This window comes from Stenella coeruleoalba (genome assembly GCF_951394435.1).
Source record: "Stenella coeruleoalba genome assembly, chromosome: 7".
Lineage (NCBI taxonomy): Eukaryota > Metazoa > Chordata > Mammalia > Artiodactyla > Delphinidae > Stenella > Stenella coeruleoalba.
Genome location: NC_137153.1, coordinates 33,477,707 through 33,498,083, shown reverse-complemented (window position 1 = coordinate 33,498,083; position 20,377 = coordinate 33,477,707). Strand labels below are relative to the sequence as shown.

Below are 20,377 nucleotides of genomic sequence, written 5' to 3'. Positions count from 1 at the left end.
GCTGTGTCCAGGAGGCCCCTCTGGGCAGTTCTCCCTTTCCACGCAGGGCTCACGTCTAATCTCTAAAAAGCCTTATAAGACCCAAGGTTTGGATCTCCTACCACCAGAATCCTAACACAGAAAACTTGAATTGTCACATATACCTTAGAGTTTGGACTTTTAAGAAAACACAGATACTACTGGAACTTTCCCAGCTGAGTTACTTGGTCACTTTTCCAATGCAAGCCATGTGTCAGCACAGGTTTAGTGGTTCCCTGCTGTGGAGAGCAATAAGTTGTTGATATGGACATCAGTTTTGAGCAGTGGACTCAGAGTCCCTGTGGAGATGCCATACCCACCACTCTGCACAGGGTCAGCAGGGAGCGTGGCACTCAGGGCAGGGGTTGACACCACTCATGCGAGCACTGACTTTTTTTTTGTGCTGAATGATTTTATCCTCTTTAACTTCAGGGGAGACAAGGTGTTCTTTCCCACCTGAAATTGCTGCTGTGGGAGCTGGAAGCAGAGCTGCAACTCTGAGCTGCTGTGCCCAGCGTGGGTGTCATGGGGTGGCTGTGCTCCTGCCAGCTCTGGGTTCCTGGCATTTTTGGGTGTTTGGGAAACCTCAGCTACTTCTGCCAGAGCCAGCATCGAGTTTTCCCTCCTTCCCCATACCTGTTCCTCCCTTGGGTTTCACTAAGATGTGTGGTGTTAGTGGCCTTGAGTGGTGCTGGACCACCTCCCCATCGGGGCTGCCCAAAGCCCTGCTTCCGCAAGACTCCTGGCTGGCACTATGAGGGTTCTTGTTGGGGTCACCAAAAGTGTGCCCAGCTGCTATGAAAACTGTTGGGAATCTTGGCTTCAGTTTTTTATTCTATGGTAGGTTGTATAGATTATTTATATCATCATTTTGAGGGACTAATGAAGGCTTATTGTAATATAATATTAGTGAAACCATGGGATTGTATGAAAATACTACACAAAAAATAAGAATATTTTGCTGATTGTAAATTTTTGTGGGGAATTTTGTGATAAATTGAGAATTATGCTTATTAGAATCAAGCCAGCTCTTCCAGAATTTATTCTCCAATTCTGTCCTATCATTTACTTCTTACTACCATTTACCACTTACTACTTAATTTTACACTCAGAGATTCAAAAACATATTCAAATGACACACATTTCTCATTCATGTGGTGTGTTGGGGTACAGGGGCTTTGGAGATTCCACTCATAGGGATGTGCATGGAGCCGCGTTCTCATGGGCAAGTTGCAGGCTCCAGAGTGTGTGGAAGTAGGCAGCTTCCAGAGTTGTTTTGGCCTGAGGTTCCTTGTTGCTGGCCTGGGGTGAGGATGGTCTTGGCCAGGGTGTGCAGAGGACCCTGAGTGCCTGTGTGCAGAGCTCTGGAACGCCAGCTCCTCAAGGAGGTGGGCTGGGTAGCCTCCTGTTGCCTGTCCTGGCTGGTCTGGACTGTCTGAAAACCATCACCCTCTACTTGGGAGGAAGAGGTGATAGATGAGTGTCCCCTGCTAGGGGGTCTTGACCCAACCCTTTGCTCTTCTCACACTCCACCACGGCCCCTGCTCTGAGGCTTTCATTTGATCGAAACAATGTTTTCACCCATTCTACTTTAAACTGGCAACTCAGGTCAGTGCAGCACTTAGATTCTGGGGGACTTTAATGAAAACACTGTTTCTTCTGTGCAGAGGGACCAGGGGTGCTAAGGTCCTGTGTGAAGGGACAGTGCCGTATTTGCTGTCTTACTGTGTTTTTTATGCTAACCGCTCTACTTTTTTTGTGGAAGACCAAGAAGAGTGAATGTCAGAGGACTTGCTGCTGAGAGGTGCTGCGAAAGCCTCCAAGTGCTGCTTTCCAGAGCCAGGAGGCGAGGAGGGTGGTGTGGCTCCCCAGAGGTTTCTGAGGGATGTCTAAGAGATGAGGCTGCATTGGCAAGCCCTCCAAGAGTCCCTAGGTGGTGGGTGACAGGAGGAGGGCCGACCTTTGAGATGGGCTGGGGCTACCTCTGCCCTCATATTCATACCATGGGGGGCGCACAGTGGCTCCCCACATCCCAAGGTGGGCAGCCACTCCTGTACTTCCTCAGATGTTGAGTTTACTTTTAAAAATACACTATATGTGTCACTTATTTGGTATTTTGAATTTAAATAACTATTTATTTTTTATGTCCTGACAACTTATATATAATGTGCCATAACTGCATAAACATGTTCTAGAGGTAAGGTTTCTAAGTGGAAAAGAGCAAATTTTTATATTCAATAAAATCACATGCCTCCAGGTGCAGCATCTTACTTCTACGTGTAGTTTTTCACTGTTTGGGAACTAGTTGCTTGCCTCTGTGTGAAGTGATTTAATCAGACTTTCCAGAGTGGCTTCAATGCCCAGCACGCCCAGTAGGGTTCGGAAGCTGAGAGGAGCAGTTTCTATGACTCCGTTCTTGTCCAGTTCCAGGGCTGTAAAGAAAACAAACTGGGTGAGAAACTTCACCGAGACAATGCCCTCATTCTCTGCTGGCCACACTGAATGGGAAGGCAGGACGACTGAATCATGACCTTGAACAGAGCACTTACCCAAAGGCCTGCGGCAGAGACATTGAGCGCTCAGCCTAGGAGGGCCATGGGGGAGCAATCCCCCTTGCCTGTGCTTTTTGAGTGATTATGGACAAAAATATTTTGAAAACTGATTTAAAAAGTACATTAATGAAATTTTTGACTTTTGATTCTTGCCATATAAACCCAGATGAAATAAGTAGGTGTCTGTGATGAGCATAGTGAGAAATCACCAGAACATCCCTACCTTGCAGCGGCACTTTGGTGAGAAGATCCAGCTTTGGCAAAACCTTCCCTTCTTCATCTATTTGTATCCTCCAAACAATTACTAGTTCAAACCTGAAAGAGGTAAGATGCATTGCTAAGTGCTCTTGAAATCAGACTAAACTGTATGCAGCACCTGCCTCTCTCTAGAGGAGAGGATGCCCACCCAGGCAGGAGTGCTGCTGTCCTCCCAACCATCCTGGGAGTTCCTGCCCTTCCCCAAGGCCGTGCTCAGACTCTCCTGATATTAAAGACCCACAGATGAAGAGAGAATATGGCCAGTGAAACATGAAAAGATGTTCAACATCATGAACAAACAGGAAAATGGGAACTAAGACCATAGTAAGATACTGTTTGTACCCACTGCATATTAGCGTGATCATACAAGTGAAGTACAGGATATAGAGCAATAAGAGCTTAAAAATTACTGGTGGGAAACATAAATTGACACACTACTTTGAAAAGAATTTGGCAGTGATAGCTGAATCTGCCCTATGACCCAGGAATTTCACTTCTAGGTATATGCCTAAGAGAAGCTTGTGTACTTGTGTGCCAGAGGACATGAACAGGAATGTTAGAAATAGTGGAAAATGATGAATAACCCAAATGCCCAAGACCTGAAGAATGCAGAAATACATATATTCACCTAATGGAGTGTAAGCACTGAATATGAATGAACAACAGCTACATGCACCATCAGAGGTGAATTTTGGAAATAATGTTGAATAAGGCAAGTTCCAGAAGCTTACATAGCTACAACACCATTTTAAGAAGCAAAACATCTTTAGGCACAGGTCACAGAAGCACATCCTGTCCATGTGCACATAAAGGTGCCCATGGTGGGTGGAGGGAGACCCAGATGAGTTCTCCCCTCACTCAGTGCTTGCTGACTCCCCACATTTCTTGAAATAAGTTGGTGAAAATAGAGCTCCACCCCTCGTGGCCTCCCCTCCTTGGCCTCCTAAGGACCCCAGCAGTGAGACTGGCACCTTTTCCTTACAGACCCCGTCTGTGTTTAGAGTCCCCACATGGTCCCCCTTGTGCTCTCCTGCCATCGGCTGCTTATCTGTTATGACTCCACAGACATATCTCAAGATGTCAGTTAGGTGGTTTACATTTGTTTTCTATTTGTAATCCTCATTTTTAACAGGAAACAACCGTCTGGGTGTTGGGGAGGGACTTGGTGGGGCCTGTGCACTCACCCTGGTCGGCTGGGGTTCCTGATGCCCATGCAGCTGGAGGAGGCCCCCTCTGAAAGGTGCACAGCCTCTGGGTACTTTTCCTGTGGGGAGAAGAAACGGTTAGAGAAATCTGTGGGGCGCAGGGACGCTGTTCCAGGTGACTGAAAAGAAGCAAGAAACCCTTTTCAGGTGTGTCTCGCATTCCCTGAAAGTCTTTAATTTTCAGGTGTGCCATTTTCTCATCCAGGCATCATGGCGTCCTGGCCATGGCCGTCCCCACTCCTGCCTTCTGTGGTCATCAGCACTGCCTGTTCTAGATCTCCACTGACACACAGCCTCCAGGATTCCACACCATCAAGTGCCCAGTGTTAACAGGTTACAGAACTCCATTCTGATTTCACTGGCTTGTCTACCCAGGGCCCCACAGCGTTTGGCCGACCTGCTTCCTTTGTCTGTGTCTTGTGACCTGGACAGCTTGAGGAGGCTGGTCAGGTATGCCGGCCAGCTGACCCACCAAGGTGATGGTGATCCTGATGACTGAAGTGAGGTGCTGTCTGCCAGGTTTCTCATTGTAAAGCAAATGTTTTTCTCTAGAGTGCTAGCATTTGGCCTTAAAAGCCTTTCAAACTGAGGCCTGTGGGCTGGTCCCCACCACAGTGGATGCTTCCACCATCTGTCCTCACACTTGCTGCCGAATGGCCCTAGCCTGCATATTGGTAACTGTGGGCACTTGGCTCCTGCACAGCCCGCACGGGGCCACCTGGACTCTCCCAGTGACCTGTGTGTCTCCCCCAGGCATGGTGTCTGGCTATTCTGGATAATAGGGTTTCAGGGAGCGTGCTCTGCTAAAAGTTAGCTTCATGATGAGATCGTGTACCATTTTAGAGTCAAAAGTATCCTCTCTAAAATGGAAATGAAGTCGAATTTCACGAGTTTCTAGGCTTGCAACTCTAAAGTAGGGTTGGCTTTTCCCTCCATGTAATGTAATAGTTCTGGAAATGTCTGCTTCTATTATTTGTAGGGGGCTCTGGAAACCTCTAGTATTAGACTTGACTTGTAGATCGTTAGAATAACAAAGCTTTGCAAGAATCTGAACAGAATGTTCACAACAAATAGAGTAATGAGTGGCCCCATCTTCTCAATTCTTGGAAAAACTTATTTTTGTTTGTTCTTGTGAGAACAGATTGCGCGGTTGGGGTGATATGATAGAGACTAAAAGTAGGCTCCACAGTAAGATTCTAAGTTCCAAAAGGGTCAGCTTTTGAAAGACACATTTTCTTTCCCTCTTCTCACAGCTCCTGCTGTAGAAACGGACACCTGGACTGATGCTGAAATCACATGTAAGCCCGGCCATGTCCCAAATCCAAACCCAAACCCAGCCATCGTGGCTGCCCCAAACCTCATGGAAGGAAAGTGAGGTGCGGCTTCCTCTGAGAAATGTCTGATCTAGCAGCCAGTCAGAGAAACCCCTCCTCCTGCAAGAGAAGGGGCAGGGCTGGAACTGTGGGTGAGCAGAACTTGCCTGCTTCAGAGGATGGGGCCTTCCTGAGGATGCAGGTACTTGATGGGCTGAAGAAAATCAGCTCCTGTCAAATGAGGTCTTGTGGGGACAAAGACGTGTCATAACCTTTAAAGGGCCAGCCACATATCAGTGAGTTTGTTGCCAGCGTGTGAGGCCAGTGTTCTCAGACCCCTGTGTGAGAAAGATGCTGATGGAGCGAGAACACGTCCAAACACCAAGCCATTCTGACCAAAGGCTGGGTTGGGCCTGGTTTAAACTTAGATGATTTCTAATTTCAGCGAAATAGTTTTTATGAGAAAATGTATACCTAAGTTTTTAAAATGGAAAGACTGCTGGGTGATTTTTAAACCTCAGGCTCTTCTAAATTAATAACAGCTGTATGAGGAATGTAAAGGAGAACATGTGAATGTGGCAGTGTAACTTCCAGGCTGAGCTGGAAGCACATGGCCTGGGCCAGTTCCAGCCTGAGGCTCAAGGGCTTGGTCTGCTTCCAAGCAGACCTCACAGCCTCTCTAGGCCTTCTCCTCATGAGCAAAAGGAGGGTTTAGATTAGAAACTTTCTCTAAAAAAAATAAAATTTACTGTCTTTAGTTTTTAAAATAAAAAACCAAAAGTAGAAACACTAACGTTAGGAAGAGATCAGGCATTTAGTATGTGTTTCTGGAGACCTTTTAGGGGCTTGTGTGGAAAGTTCCTTTTTATACAAGTTAATAATATTGCCCTGTTTATCCAGCTTCATTCACTTGTCTGGTGACCTCAAATATTCAAAGCTGACAGGAAGAAAGCAACTAAAGGCTGAAGAGTAGCCCAGAGACGCAACATAAAAAGCACAGTCTAGATACCGTCAACGATAGTTAGAAATACAAAGGGTGGGTCTCGTCCACATGAGACATGTACAGGTGGCTTTGAGGGAGAAGACAGATAAGTTGTGAAATGTGATACAACTCTAAATGCAAAGTGGGCCTGAGGTCATAGCATAAGATCAGCATATTTCAATAGCGATTGAAAGTTTTACATATTACCATATTTGACATTCAGAAAAGCCAACTGAATCACTAAGAAAGGATTAAGATGATGTACTCTGATAAGGCAGCAATCTGGCCAATATATTTTAGAATATTTAACATGAAAAAATAGCTTCACACAAAAAAAGTTGACTGGAAAGTTATCAGCCTGACCTGGAAAGCACCTTAGATACTTCACATGCTGCCACTGGTGAAACTAAGGTCGAGGTCTGGTACATAAAGGGAGCAAATGGGAGGCCTGTGCTTCCCAGTGTTGTTGGGAAGGCTGGGAACAGGCTGCATGGTGCGGGTCCTTTGCACACACTGGGCCTGTCAGCCTTCCATAGGAAGCTTGTTCTAAGCGGTGATTCAAAATGGATGTTTATTTAGCTGCTTGCCATATGCCTGGACTTTTCAGTCAAGAACTCTCCTGGTGTTTATGATAGAAAAAATGGTAGCTGTGAGAAAGTTGCCAATTTGTTATTCATCCCAGTTTTCTACCTGAGATCTACTCTGCTGTTGGAATGGCTGCTGGATGCTGGTCCAAAGGGAAGAGAGTTTTAAACAGAACTTTAGAGAAAACCAGCCTTGTGTTACGGATCAGTCATACCATCCCGCTTCACCCCCCACCCCCACTTAAATGAATGCGAAACCTTGAGTCTTTAGTTTAAATGTACCCCTGAGTGTCCATAGATATACTAATTCATCTTGACTTTAATATTTTCCCAAAGATTATGTCTGTCTGATTCAGTAATTTTTTTCCCTAAACTGAGGTATAATTCACATTAACAAAATTCACTCCTTTAAAGTGTATAATTCAGTGAGTTTTGGTATATTCACAAGATTATGCAACCATCACCAGTTTCTAACTGCAGAACATTTTCAGCCCCTCCTCCCCCGCCCCCGCCCCGTAAAGAATCCCTGTTCCCTTTAGTTACTGTGCTGTTGGGGAGAGGTGGGCATGGGTAGGAAGATGTGGGACTCCCAACACAGGTCAGTCTGTGGAAGTGCCCATGATGATGGCAGAGGTGGAGGCCAGGTGTGGGGCAGGGAGCATAGGCAAGGCTCAGGGAGGAGGGAGTGGTTGACTATGGGGCTCCCTCTGTGGTGCTGGGACAAAGGTGTTGGTGGGGCCGTGAGGAATTGTGCTGGATTCTGGTGGATGAAGAAGAATCCAGGATGAGGAAGGACACAGACACAGGCTGTTCCACAAGGAGCGCTTGTTGCCAGGAGAAGCAGGGAAACAGTGGAGCTGCCAGTGAGGGATATGAGGTGCTGGAATTGGGTGTGTGCAGATGGGAATGGGTACAAAGGATGATGGCCAATCCTCAAATCATCATGGCATTGGGACAGACTTAGGTGGATGGTGGCAGAGGCAGCTGATAAAGTTAATTTGTAAATCAGGACCCATAAAATGGAAGTTACCCCTGAGGCCTGGCCCACGGCACACATCTAAAGCTAAGTCAGCCTGCATATCTGGACAACACCTAACCCCAATCACAGTCCTCCAATTCAGCTTTAATGAGCTCACTACACCCTAGAAAATGGGATCTCCTAGCCAATCCTGCCTTGTTTTTGTGTGGGCTCTTTAACAAGTCTATAAAACTCCCTTGGGAACAGTGTTCCCCTGCTTGTGAGGCCCTGGACTTCCCCAATTCATGGATTTTTTTCATTTGAATAAAACACATCAAACTTGTTACTAAATTGTATTAGTATTACACTTGACACAGTACACAGACTCCAAGTTGCTGGGTGTAGGAAAAGGAGGGAGAGCCCATCTATCTGCCTGTAGGCCTGGGTTGGGGCATCACCTGTAGCAGCTCTAGGCTGGGGGCCTGTGCAGCTCTGGGAGGGTGTGCGGCCAGAGTCAAGATAGGCATCCACACTGTGCCCCACACGCAAAAATCCTGAGACAACTGTTCCAGTTGTTCCCAACATCAGAAGGCTTAGAAATGCCTACAACATCTGCACTTAGAAGACAATTGTGCTCTTATTTTAAAGATGAAGCTAACAAACGTTAAGTGGTTCCTCTGCCAGTCACAGGTGCAGTTTCTTTTTTTTTTTAAACATCTTTATTGGAGTATAGTTCCTTTACAATGGTGTGTTAGTTTCTGCTTTATAACAAAGTGAATCACCTATATGTATACATATATCCCCATATCCCCTCCCTCTTGTGTCTCTCTCCCACCCTCCCTATCCCACCCCTCTAGGTGGTCACAAAGCACTGAGCTGATCTCCCTGTGCTATGCGGCTGCTTCCCACTAGCTATCTAGTTTACATTTGGTAGTATATATATGTCCATGCCACTCTCTCACTTTGTCACAGCTTACCCTTCCCCCTCCCTGTGTCCTCAAGTCCATTCTCTATGTTTGCGTCTTTATTCCTGTCCAGGTGCAGTTTCTTTACACACATTTTACATCTATATAATCACAGATGTCACATATGATGTTATGGAGTGAACAAGTGTACCATTTTGGGGCCTCTGAGGCCATTCTGCCCGGGTGGGACCCTCTGTTATCTCCCTGCAGGCTCACTCACAACCATTACACCCACAGTCAGTCGTCCGTTTCTAGAGCGAGCAGTAGATAAGATACCCATCACCCCTGGACACTCAGTGGGCATTTCCCGAAATGGGGCCATCTTCCTGCTTTACCAAAACATAACATTCCAACCAGAAAATTTCAGATGTCCCCAGCTCCCCTCTGTTCCCATCATAGCCCCTGCCCCCACCCCCAATCTCCAGTCGGTCCCTGCTTCAAGTCTTGGCGGTTTGGAGAGTGAGACCTCTTGGGCTGCAGATGGGCCTCAGCCCAGGTCTGACGTCGCCTCATGATGCTACATCAGGAGTGCCACAGAAATGCTGCTGTGCTTTTGGGGTGACCCAAAAGTCACCCTTTTCCCTCTGTAACTGGTATTTTCCAAGGGGACATCATGAGACCAGGCCACTGTCTGGCTCCTCAGTCAGATGTCCACTCACCAGCCTGGGCCTGCTGCTGCCTCACAGCTGAGTCAACCACATGAGCGTTGCCAAAGGGCGACAGTCTGTCTCCATCATTCCTTCCACATTGACGAGAAGATTTCCACCAGAAGAACGAGCTTTTACTTCTCCCTTATTTATTTATTTTGTATCAGTATTGACCCTAATTTATTCAACAGGTATCAGTGTTTCTCCAAGGAGCTAAGACCTGGGCTTATTGCTCCTGGGGCTTCAGTGCATCCAGGCCCTCTCAGGGGAAAGAGCTTGGTAAGACAGGTTGGTGTGACACATGCACACACCATAGCCCCTTCAGAATCCTTCTGCACATGCATATTAACAAGCAGGCGATCACCCCAACACCTCAGTCCACCCCTCAGAATTCTCTAGCCTTCTTTCTTCTGTGGCTCTAAAATCACTCTATTCCTAGGAAGGAATAAAGTTTACACGTATAATCCTTCTACAACTTCCCTGTTTAGAATGGAAAGGGGAAGGTTAGACAAGCAAAATCAGTCATATATACAGCCAAGAAACATACACCATGCAATCAATCTGAAGGCAAGTGTACCCTTAAAAGATCAACCCCATTAAGATTACTAGACAGTAAGCATCACTTCAGGTGGGGATACATGTCCAAACAGTAGTTCTGTTTTTAAGATTGTTTATTTCATTCTAAGCTAATTGGGTAGCAATTGTATGCTTTTAAATGTAGTCTGTTCCCTCCTAGACTGATAATTAAAAAGGCAAGCCAAGTTGGTTTCTTTTAAAATAGTCAGAAATGATAATTAAGAAGCTGAACACACACACACATATAAACATAATCAATGCTAGAAACTCTTTAGAGGTAATTTCACAACTTTCTCTTCATAAAGTTTTTAATATGTAATTATGCAAGCAAAATAATGAAATGCAAGCAGATGATGAAAGTAATATTCCAGATATTCACTGGCAATTTTATCATTACTAAGGTTGAAACTCTCTCATTATTTCATAAATCTCAAAGTAATGTCCAAAGCATAAAGTAACTATGGTCTAATTAAAATTTTTTCATTGAATCACAGACTTTTTGAGTTTTTAAGGTGTTTAGTTTCTTTTTCAAAAGACAAATTACACACCCATACTGCCACACACAATTTATCGATCTCTTAACATTTGCAGGCCCTATGCACTTGACGTGCATTAGCTCATCAAATGTTCACAGCAGTCATATGAAACCATTGGTATAATGCCCATTTAAATGAAACTGAGGGGACTTCCCTGGTGGCACAGTGGTTAAGAATCCGCTTGCCAATGCAGGGGACACGGGTTCAAGCCCTGGTCAGGGAAGATCCCACATGCCGCGGAGCAACTAAGCCCGTGCGAAACAACTACTGAGCCTGCGCTCTAGAGCCCGCGAGCCACAACTACTGAGGTCTGCATGCCTAAAGCCCGTGCTCCCCAACAAGAGAAGCCACTATGCAATGAGAAGCCCACGCACCGCAACGGAGAGTAGCCCCCACTCACTGCAACTAGAGAAAGCCTGCGCGCAGCAACGAAGACCCAACGCAGCCAAAAAAAATAAGTAAATAAATAAATTTAAACAAATAAATAAATAAATGGAACTGAAGCTTGAAAAATTAAGATACTTGCTCAAGATTGCACAACTAGTAAACTGATTCAAACCTAAGGAAATAGGTTTCCAAAACCTGAGCTCATAAAAATTCTACCATTTAACATTTCTAAATTCAAATATAGTTGTAATACACAGGTCAAGTGTGATTACAATCAACTTGTAACAGAATTCATGCTGGCAACTGATTTTGATGGTAGCAACAGAAACATTTTTGTTGGGAAACATAATAGCCCCTACAGGTTTGTTCATATATTCCATGTGGTGTAAGACTTAAGTCCCCAACAGTAAAGGGCTCCTGATCTAGTGAAAGCAACTTGTTGTGTCTATTTTTTTTGAGGGGTGGGAGGGGGTGGCCCACACCATGTGGCTTGTGGATCTCAGTTCCCCAGCTAGGGACTGAACCCCGGCCACAGCAGTAAAAGCCCGGAATCCTAACCACTAGGCCACCAGCGAACACCCCTGTGCTTATTTTTATTAGAAGGCCACAGTTTTCTCTCCAGAGGAGTCAGGTTGCAGAGTCCAGGCCCTTTCTGGAGGTTCCTAGCTTTTTCACATAGGCCTTCTGTCAGGGTGAGGACGGACTGACTCTCATATAGACTTTCTACTAATTCTTCTCCTATCCATAGTCCCTCTATCAGAGCTTCCACAGAACAAATCAACTTCCTTCAAGGGTTAGGTCGCAGCTTTCTCTGGTCCTCATCAAACAACACACTGTTATCTGCTTCCTGTATGTTACTGCTGCCTTCCTCTGGCCTATTCTTCATCCTTGTGCAGTATGTCTTTTAAAACTCTCTACTGTCATTTCAGAAGGGTTTTAGCAGGGTGCCCAACAAAGGCAGTGTGTTTCAATTGTCCATTTTTGAGGCCTTTCATGTTTATATTTTCAATTTTCCCTCATACTTGATGAATAGTTTGGGTATAGAATTTAAGGTTTAAATAATATTTAAATTACATTTTATATATAGAGCTAATGATATATGTCCAAACTTGTATTCTAGAGTCCTATGTTAAAATGCCTTCAGTTTTTAAAAATGGGAAGAAAATATATGAACCATTGTCAACTCATGTCTGTAGAAAAAGAGGAACCCCCCCCCAACCAGGACAAAATAAAATAGGGCACAAATAATTTATGTAAATAAAATTTTAAATGGTTGAAATTTTTGGGGCTTCCCTGGTGGCTCAGTTGTTAAGAATCCGCCTGCCAATGCAGGGGACACGGGTTTGAGCCCTGGTCTGGGAAGATCCTACATACCACGGAGCAACTAAGCCTGTGCGCCACATCTACTCAGCCTGCGCTCTAGAGCCCGTGAGCCACAACTACTGAGCTGGCGTGCCAAAACTACTGAAGTCCACTCGCCTAGAGCCCGTGCTCCGCAACAAGAGAAGCCACCACAATGAGAAGCCCATGCACCGCAACGAAGAGTAGCCCCCGCTCGCCACAACTAGGGAAAGCCCACGCACAGCAACGAAGACCCAATGCAGCCATAAATAAATAAATAAATGGTTGAAATTTTGTATTACATCAAATCCTGCTGGTTTAAAGAAAAATAAAATAAAATGAATATTAGGCATGAGAATTAAAATGTGAGAGGGAAAACAAACCTTGGTAAAATAGTCCAAAGGACGCTAATAATTTATTCTATTTGCACAATACTTCTAACTTTGCCAGGTCTTTACATATTTAATCACAGGATGACTTTATGAGGCAGGAGTATAAAATTATGTCCATTTTAAAAATAAGAAAAAAAAAAGGCTCAGAGACTTGCAAGGCTGCTCCAGTGACCCCAAGCCCAAAGTAAAGAAGCCAAGCTGAGCTGGCCTCCTGACCCCAATGCCTTTCTCGAAGCAAATTTCAGGTGACCCACTAAATTAGGAAATTTAGAAAATTTAGAAAATTCTAGGAAATTAGAATCTGTCCTTTGGCTATTTTATCTTTAAAAAAAAAAGCTTGACTTTGTTGGCCCACATCCTCTGTTTCCATTTTCTCTTATTGCTGGGCGCATAATCCACCTTGGACAGTTGTGCAAGCCTCTGGGGTCCTGGGGCCCGAGTTCCCCTCCAGTCCATCAACACGATGTCTCTCTATTCCCAAATAAAGCTAAAGTTTCTGCAGGTCTTTTCCATTTCTTTGGTCAGCCTCAGCCTCTGGTATCAGCTCAGTGCTGATCAGAGTGAGGGAGGTCAGAGTGAATTCACCCTAAAACCAATAAGGCTTATAGGCTTCAGGGACCAACACCCCCCTCCTCATACATGGGCTCCTTTCAAGACCCTCTACTGAATTTTTATTTTAAAAACAAACTTTAAAAAAAGAGTTTTAGACTGACAGAAAAATTGGGAAGATAGTACAGAGTTCCTATATCATTAACATCTAATATTGGTGTGGTATATTTGTTACAATTAATGAACCAATCTTGGGACATCACTTTTATAACTAAAGTCTACACTTTATTCAGGTATCTTAGTTTTTACTTAATGTCCTTTTTCTCTTTCAGGATTCCCACCCAGGATCCCACATGACATTTGTGAGAGAGAGAGGAAAATTCACCTAGATTCTTACTCTATACACCTCCTTATGTCCTGCCATGGGTGTAAGTATTTTGCTTATTATTATTATTGTTTTTAATAAGGGGCTCCCATTTTTCCCTTAAAGACTCAAGAGAAAACGCATAGTTGTTTTTGGGGTCTTAGAATAACACACGTCTTGTCATCTGGCCACAAATGATATAAGCATCCCCTTCAGGACTGGGCAGTAGGAAGGGGCCAGCTGATCCTGGGCTTGACTTGAGACTCAAAACAGGTAACAGGAGAGTAGCAAACATGGAAAATGCTTTCATGTATGCATTTCTCTACAGACCATCCATGAACTGGCAAAACGCATTCTGTAACAGTTCAAATTTTCAGCATGGAATATCTCTTAAATTGATTGAGGGCAGAAGGATTTTTTTTGCTGCCTTGTCCTGAAACTGCTTTATTCTCCTAGAGGAGCTCTTTATTTATTAGTTTTTTAAATGTTTGTTTATTTATTTAGGCTGCTCCGGTCTTAGTTGCGGCATGCGAACTCTTAGTTGTGGCATGCACATGGGATCTAGTTTCCTGACCAGGGGTCAAACCCGGGCCCCCTGGACCACCAGGGAAGTCCCTAGAGGGCCTCTTAAGTAAAAGTATTTCAAGTTCATCCTCTCATACATCATGAGGCCTACACACATGATGAACTTGGATTGACTAATTCATTCACTCAGAATGATTTGCAGAGTGTCTACTGTGTGGAGCTATTGTGGACTGTAGACCCGTTTTTCTTTGCCTGGCAAGCTTTCTTATTACCCCTCCTCTGGTAACAGACCTGTCCCTGTTCACAGGATTGGCTCAGGTCATCACAGACTGTCAGCTCCTCACAAACAGCATATGATGTGTCCTGGGCCAACTGACAGGTAGATGCTGGGAGGACAAAATCTTTTCCTACAGGGGTTGCTCAGCAGACAGCCTCTTCCAGGTTGTATGAGGCCCGTGTGTTGTCCAGAGAACCAGCAGAGAACCGTGCAGAGATGAGGGCCTCACAATGGCAGGGAAAATCCTCTTATCTTGGTGTGATCCCCAAACGCAGGCAACCTTTCTTTGATTGTCTGAACTACTCCAGCCCTCTACTACTACTGGAGTGACTAACTTTCCCTTTTTAAAAAAATATTTATTTATTTTTGGCTGTGTTGGGTCTTTGCTGCTGCATGCGGGCTTTCTCTAGTTGCGGCGAGTAGGGGCTACTCTTTGTTGTGGTGCGTGGGCTTCTCGTTGTGGTGTCTTCTCTTGTTGCAGAGCACGGGCTCTAGGCACGTGGGCTTCAGTAGCTGTGGCACGCCAGCCCAGTAGTTGTGGCTCACGGGCTCTAAAGCACAGGCTCAGTAGTTGTGGTGCACAGGCTTAGTTGCTCCGCGGCATGTGGGATCTTCCCGGGCTAGGGCTCCAACCTGTGTCCCCTGCATTGGCAGGCGGATTCTTAACCACTGCACCACCAGGGAAGTCCCTAAATTTCCTTTTTTGCTAAGCCAATGTGAGTTAAGATTCTGTCCCATCCTCTGTCACTTGCATTGAAAGAGCTCTAATAAAAACCACGGGCACTTTGTTAAATGCTGGGTATGTCCTGAACAAAATAACACTGAGCATCAGGAAACTACAAATAAAAACCACACACCTGAATGGCTACAAACAACTGACAAAAGCGGTGTTGAAACTGAATTGAGCAACTGGAACCCTCACACCCTGCTGGTGAGAGTATAAATGGGCACAGTTACTTTGAAAAACTGTTTGGCAACACCTCAAAGCTGAACATACATCTACCCTAAGATTCAGCAACTCTACTCAACATAAACATGTACATGTGTCACCAAAAGACATGCACACAGCAGCACTATTTACAATTGCCAGGACCTGGAAGGGCCCAGGAACAGAATACTGGGTGAATGCTTTGTGGCTTACCCACAGGACGGAAGGCTACATGGCAACAAGGGGAATGATCACCAGTTATACTCCACATGGACGGACCTCATATGGACACCGTATGCAGTGACAGGTGCCAACCCCATCCTGTGGAGTCCTGTGGCAGGTAGGTGGGCCCTGGCCCTGGTGGTGTGGAAGAAATGACAGAAGGGAGCACAGGGGCTCTGGGGGCTGCTCTTTGCTCTGCTTCCTCTTCTGGCCAGTGGTTCTATGATTTTGAAAGAAATTATCCAACTGTATATTTATGATGTGTGCCCTTTTCTGTGTCTATATATTTCAACAAAAAGTTAAAATACAAAAGACAGCATCCCTGAGCCCATGAAGCATACGATCTAGTGGAGAAGACAGACATTAAACAAGTAAATACACGAATGCCTCCCCTCTGCCACTGCCATCCAGCGTGGAGAATGCTTTGTTCTTTTCTTCATCTGGAAGCTCTGTTGCCATCAAGATTACTTTGCTGTCTCTTTTGCGTCTTTTCCAACTCTGTCATGTCTGTCCTGAAGAGCAGTGACCATAAATGCATGAAATATTGTGTACAGATGTTCCAGGATTTGGGACAAAGAACATAAAATCTATTTTCTTTTACCTGATCTTCCTAAGTTAAGACTAGCAATCTGCAAGCCTTTCTTTTTTTTTTTTTTTTTGCGGTACGCAGACCTCTCACTGCTGTGGCCTCTCCTGTTGCGGAGCACAGGCTCCGGACGCTCAGCGGCCATGGCTCACGGGCCCAGCCGCTCCGCGGCATGTGGGATCTTCCCAGACCGGGGCATGAACCCATGTCCCCTGCATTGGCAGGCGGACTCTCAACCACTGCGCCACCAGGGAAGCCCCCCTTTCTTGATGTAGAAGTATCTGAAATATTGTTTTGGGAAGCAGTCAGTATGCCTTTTCTTGGGTCACAATTAATAGCCAAGGGCACATCTTTTTGTTTTTTTTTGGTTGCTGCGCAGCATGTGGGACCTTAGTTCCCTGACCAGGGATTGAGCCCGTGCCCCCTGCAGTGGAAACTCGGAGTCTTAACCACTGGACCACCTGGGAAGTCCCCAAGGGCAGGTCTTTTGATAAGTATTTTCTGGATTTTTTTTTCTTGAAGGTCTTATCTTATGCACAGTAAACTTTTATTACTTGTATGTGTGCTCTGGATAATGTTTTCAGTGCATTCCCACCCTCTGGGTATTTCAATGTGTGGAAATGCTTAAAGTTGTCTGAAAATATGGAGATCTTACTGTTGACTCCCTCTTGGGTCATTTACACAGAAGTGCAATTGTTTAACACTTTTCTCTTCTGAAAATATGGTCACATGATTTTGTTCAACTGGAATTAGTTGAATCACATTTGAAATAAAAAAGGGCCAAAAGCTGCAGCTTAGAAATTTTTGTTACATGAAAATTTTACTTGTAAAGACATTTGTTTGAACGTTTATAAGCTTTCTACTTATCTTTCCTAATCTCCTTCTATTAAAGTTCAGCTAACTTGTACATTTAAATAATATTTGAAGAAACATACTAAGTTCCAGAGGCTGAGGCTGACCAAAGAAATGGAAAAGGCCTGCACAAACTTTAGCTTTATTTGGGAATAGAGAGACATCGTGTTGATGGACTGGAGGGGAACTCGGGCCCCAGGACCCCAGAGGCTTGCACAACTGTCCAAGGTGGATTATGCGCCCAGCAATAAGAGAAAATGGAAACAGAGGATGTGGGCCAACAAAGTCAAGCTTTTTTTTTTAAGATAAAATAGCCAAAGGACAGATTCTAATTTCCTAAAGGTCATACTTTAGCCTCAGACAAACAAATATTCCATGCTGTTTTAAATATCAAAAGCTGTAAGCAGAGCATTTACACATTTGTAACAGAAAGAGGGTTCTTTATTTACAAGTGCCATAAGCACTGAATACTAACCAGATGTAGTTTACTGCCTCTTATAAAGAAGAAAACATACAGAGACGAAACCAAAGTTTGAGCTTGAAAAAAGTCTTAAAACAAGTGGTTAACAATTTGTTATACTAACAGAACTAGAGAAGTTGAAAGCCCTTTGCTGAAGCATGCCTCCACTGACACACTGTTAGTGAACTTGCTTAAGCAGGGCCCTCTTGTTTCTTCCAAGAGCACTTGCAAATATATGGGCTTTTCTGCCCACACCTTTGTATGTGAAAGTGATGGTGTTCTGGTAGGATGTTCCTAAATGACTGGCCTGAAGACCCTGACTTATGCAAACATGGTTATGAATGTCTGAAATCATTTAATTAATTACAAGAGGAAGGTGATTACCTCAAACATGCTTTTCCGAAGTAACCAATCTTCAAGTTCTTGAGGCAAAAAATATAATTGGCCTTTTCTTTTGGGGGGTGGGGTGGGCAGTGATGGTGATACTGTGCAGTTCATGTTTATCAGAAAAATACACTATTTTAAACATGTTAAAAACACTGTAATCAAAGATTGGATAAAGACTAATAGAGTCAGGAAATGTGAACATATGGTTATTTTCAATTTAAATTACAACTAGACTTTGTAAGATAAGGTAGTTTAGAAAGGCATTCAACAACAATTTGAACTATCATAAATAGCTTGAAGTAAAATAGTTCAGTGTGAAAAACAGATCTGCAGGATGCTTAGTTTGAAATCTACCTTAAAACCATACAAAACCACTTCAGATCCACTAGAGTACCTATTATAAAAAAGACAGAGAGTGGCAAGTGTTGGTGAGAATGGGGAAAGTGGAAACCTCAGGCATTGTTGGTGAGATGTAAAATGGCACAGCCACTTTGTAGAACAGTTTGACAGCTCCCTTTTTCCTCTTTTTAAAATGTCCTTTATAAATTCTGAGATGATATATTCACGTACAAAGTAAAGTTATAATTGTTCCTTTAAACGCAGTCCCTCTTTTCACACAGAATCCTGTCATTCAAATCTTTCTGCACTGGGACAAACAACTGAGGATATCTGACAAGGTAATAACATTCTTCTCTTTAAATATAGCATCTATTTCATTCTCTCTGTCTGGAACTCTTATTAGATTACACTGAACCACCTAATTCCATGCTTCTTAACTGAACTCATTTGTTTTCCATCTAATTATCTTTCTGTTCTTTGGGTGGTTTCTTCAAATAAATCCTCTAATGTTCTCTTTAGTAATATTTAACATGTTGTTTGACTTATCCACTGGTTTCTAAATTTTTAAAATTCTAATCACATTTAGAAAATTTAGAGTCAATTTGTTTCTTTTTCCAATAGGCTTTTGTAAAAAACTGTCCTATATTTTAAATTAGATCTATTTGTTTAGTTATTACTTTGATATCTTAAACCTTGTACTTTTTGTCCAGATTGTTCTATAATTCTCACTTAACAGAAGTTTGTTTTATACAATTAATGTATAATTTAAAAAATATTTTATTTATTTATTTATTTTTGAGCTGCGTTGTGTCTTAGCTGCGGCATGCAGGATCTTTTGTTGCGGCACCCAGGCTCTTTGATGTGGCACGTGGGCTTCTCTCTAGTCACAGCACGCAGGCTCTGTAGTTGCGGCATGTGGGCTCTTTAATTGTGGTGCGCGGGCTCCAGAGCGCATGGGCTCAGTAGTTGTGGTGCACGGGCTTAGTTGCCCCGCAGCATGTGGGATTTTAGTTCCCCGACCAGGTATCGAACCTGCATCCCCTGCATTGGAAGGTGGATTCTTAACCACTGGACCACCAGCGAAGTCCCAATTAATGTATAGTTTTTTAATGTGCACTTGCTTCATCTGGGGTCATTTTTGTCTGTGACAGTTATGTATGTGTGAGAATTTCCCTCCAGGGAAGTTTCAGGGTGGCTTCTCTCAGAGCCTGGGGGAGTCCCTGTATCTACAATTTATATTCCTTTCCAGATTTGGGCTTCTACCTAGCCCACACGTAGGCAAGGTAAACTGAGACCTTGTATATATCTGTGTCAGGGATCTGAAGAGGTGAGTTTCTCCACCTGCCAAGTTCCCTGCAGCTTCTTTGGGGTGGCTGGCACTCTTTCCTCTTCCTTTTTCAACTGACGGAAGTCTTTGAGGCCCCAAGCTCTGGGAGGAGGATCCACCCCAGCATCTGATGCAGCCCAGGCTGTCCTCCATCTCTGACCCAGGGCCCAGATCTGCTCTGAGATGCTGTGGGCTGGCCAAAACCAGCTCCTGCTCTCGCTTTGATTTTTCTCCTTATTTCTGGCTCTCAGGACATTTTTACTTCTTTCTTTTGAGCTTGACTATGTACTTAAAACATGTTGTACTTAATCCAGAATTTCTGTAAGATTAAAATGGCAGGGGAGGGTACATATGGCCATCTCGGCCTGCCGTATTTCTTTTTTTTGTTTTTTTTTTGGCCGTGCCATGAGGCATGAGGGATCTTAGTTCCCCGACCAGGGATCAAACCTGTGCCCCCTGCAGTGGGAGTGTGGAGTCTTAACCACTAGACCACCAGGGAAGTCCCTGCCGTATTTCTTTAAGTCTCCTCTTGCTTTCTTTTTGGTGAGAAATATCACATTTTCATTTCTCTTTAATTATACAAGTAATTAACAAATGCATTCTCACTTTAAAAATTAAATGGTTAAAGCTAAGTTAAACTCTTCTTTGATGTAAGCCCAATTCTAGTCTCCAACCCTCTCTCCCCAGATGAGTATCTTGCAGATCTCTTCTCATATTACAGATCTCTATGGACCCACAGCAAATAGGAAAGTTACACCTCAATTAAATATACCTCAATAGAGAAAATTTAATAAATACAATCATACCATACCATATTGTTTTCGCATTTCTTTTTTCTTTTTTTTTT

The 20,377-nt window shown here is 44.0% G+C and overlaps 1 protein-coding gene across 1 annotated transcript in view; it reads right to left on the bottom strand.

The window, feature by feature from the left end:
* Nucleotides 1-4: 4 nt before the first annotated feature.
* The window catches only part of CENPP (centromere protein P), a 225,726-nt gene continuing 205,353 nt past the window's right edge, over nucleotides 5-20,377 (bottom strand). The window contains exons 6-8 of the mRNA XM_079927568.1: nucleotides 4,013-4,092; nucleotides 2,794-2,885; nucleotides 5-2,450 (exon numbers count right to left, since the gene is read on the bottom strand). Of these exons, the coding sequence (XP_079783694.1) occupies nucleotides 2,320-2,450; nucleotides 2,794-2,885; nucleotides 4,013-4,092 (303 nt within the window). The 3' untranslated portion in view covers nucleotides 5-2,319. The remainder of the gene's footprint in view (nucleotides 2,451-2,793; nucleotides 2,886-4,012; nucleotides 4,093-20,377) is intronic.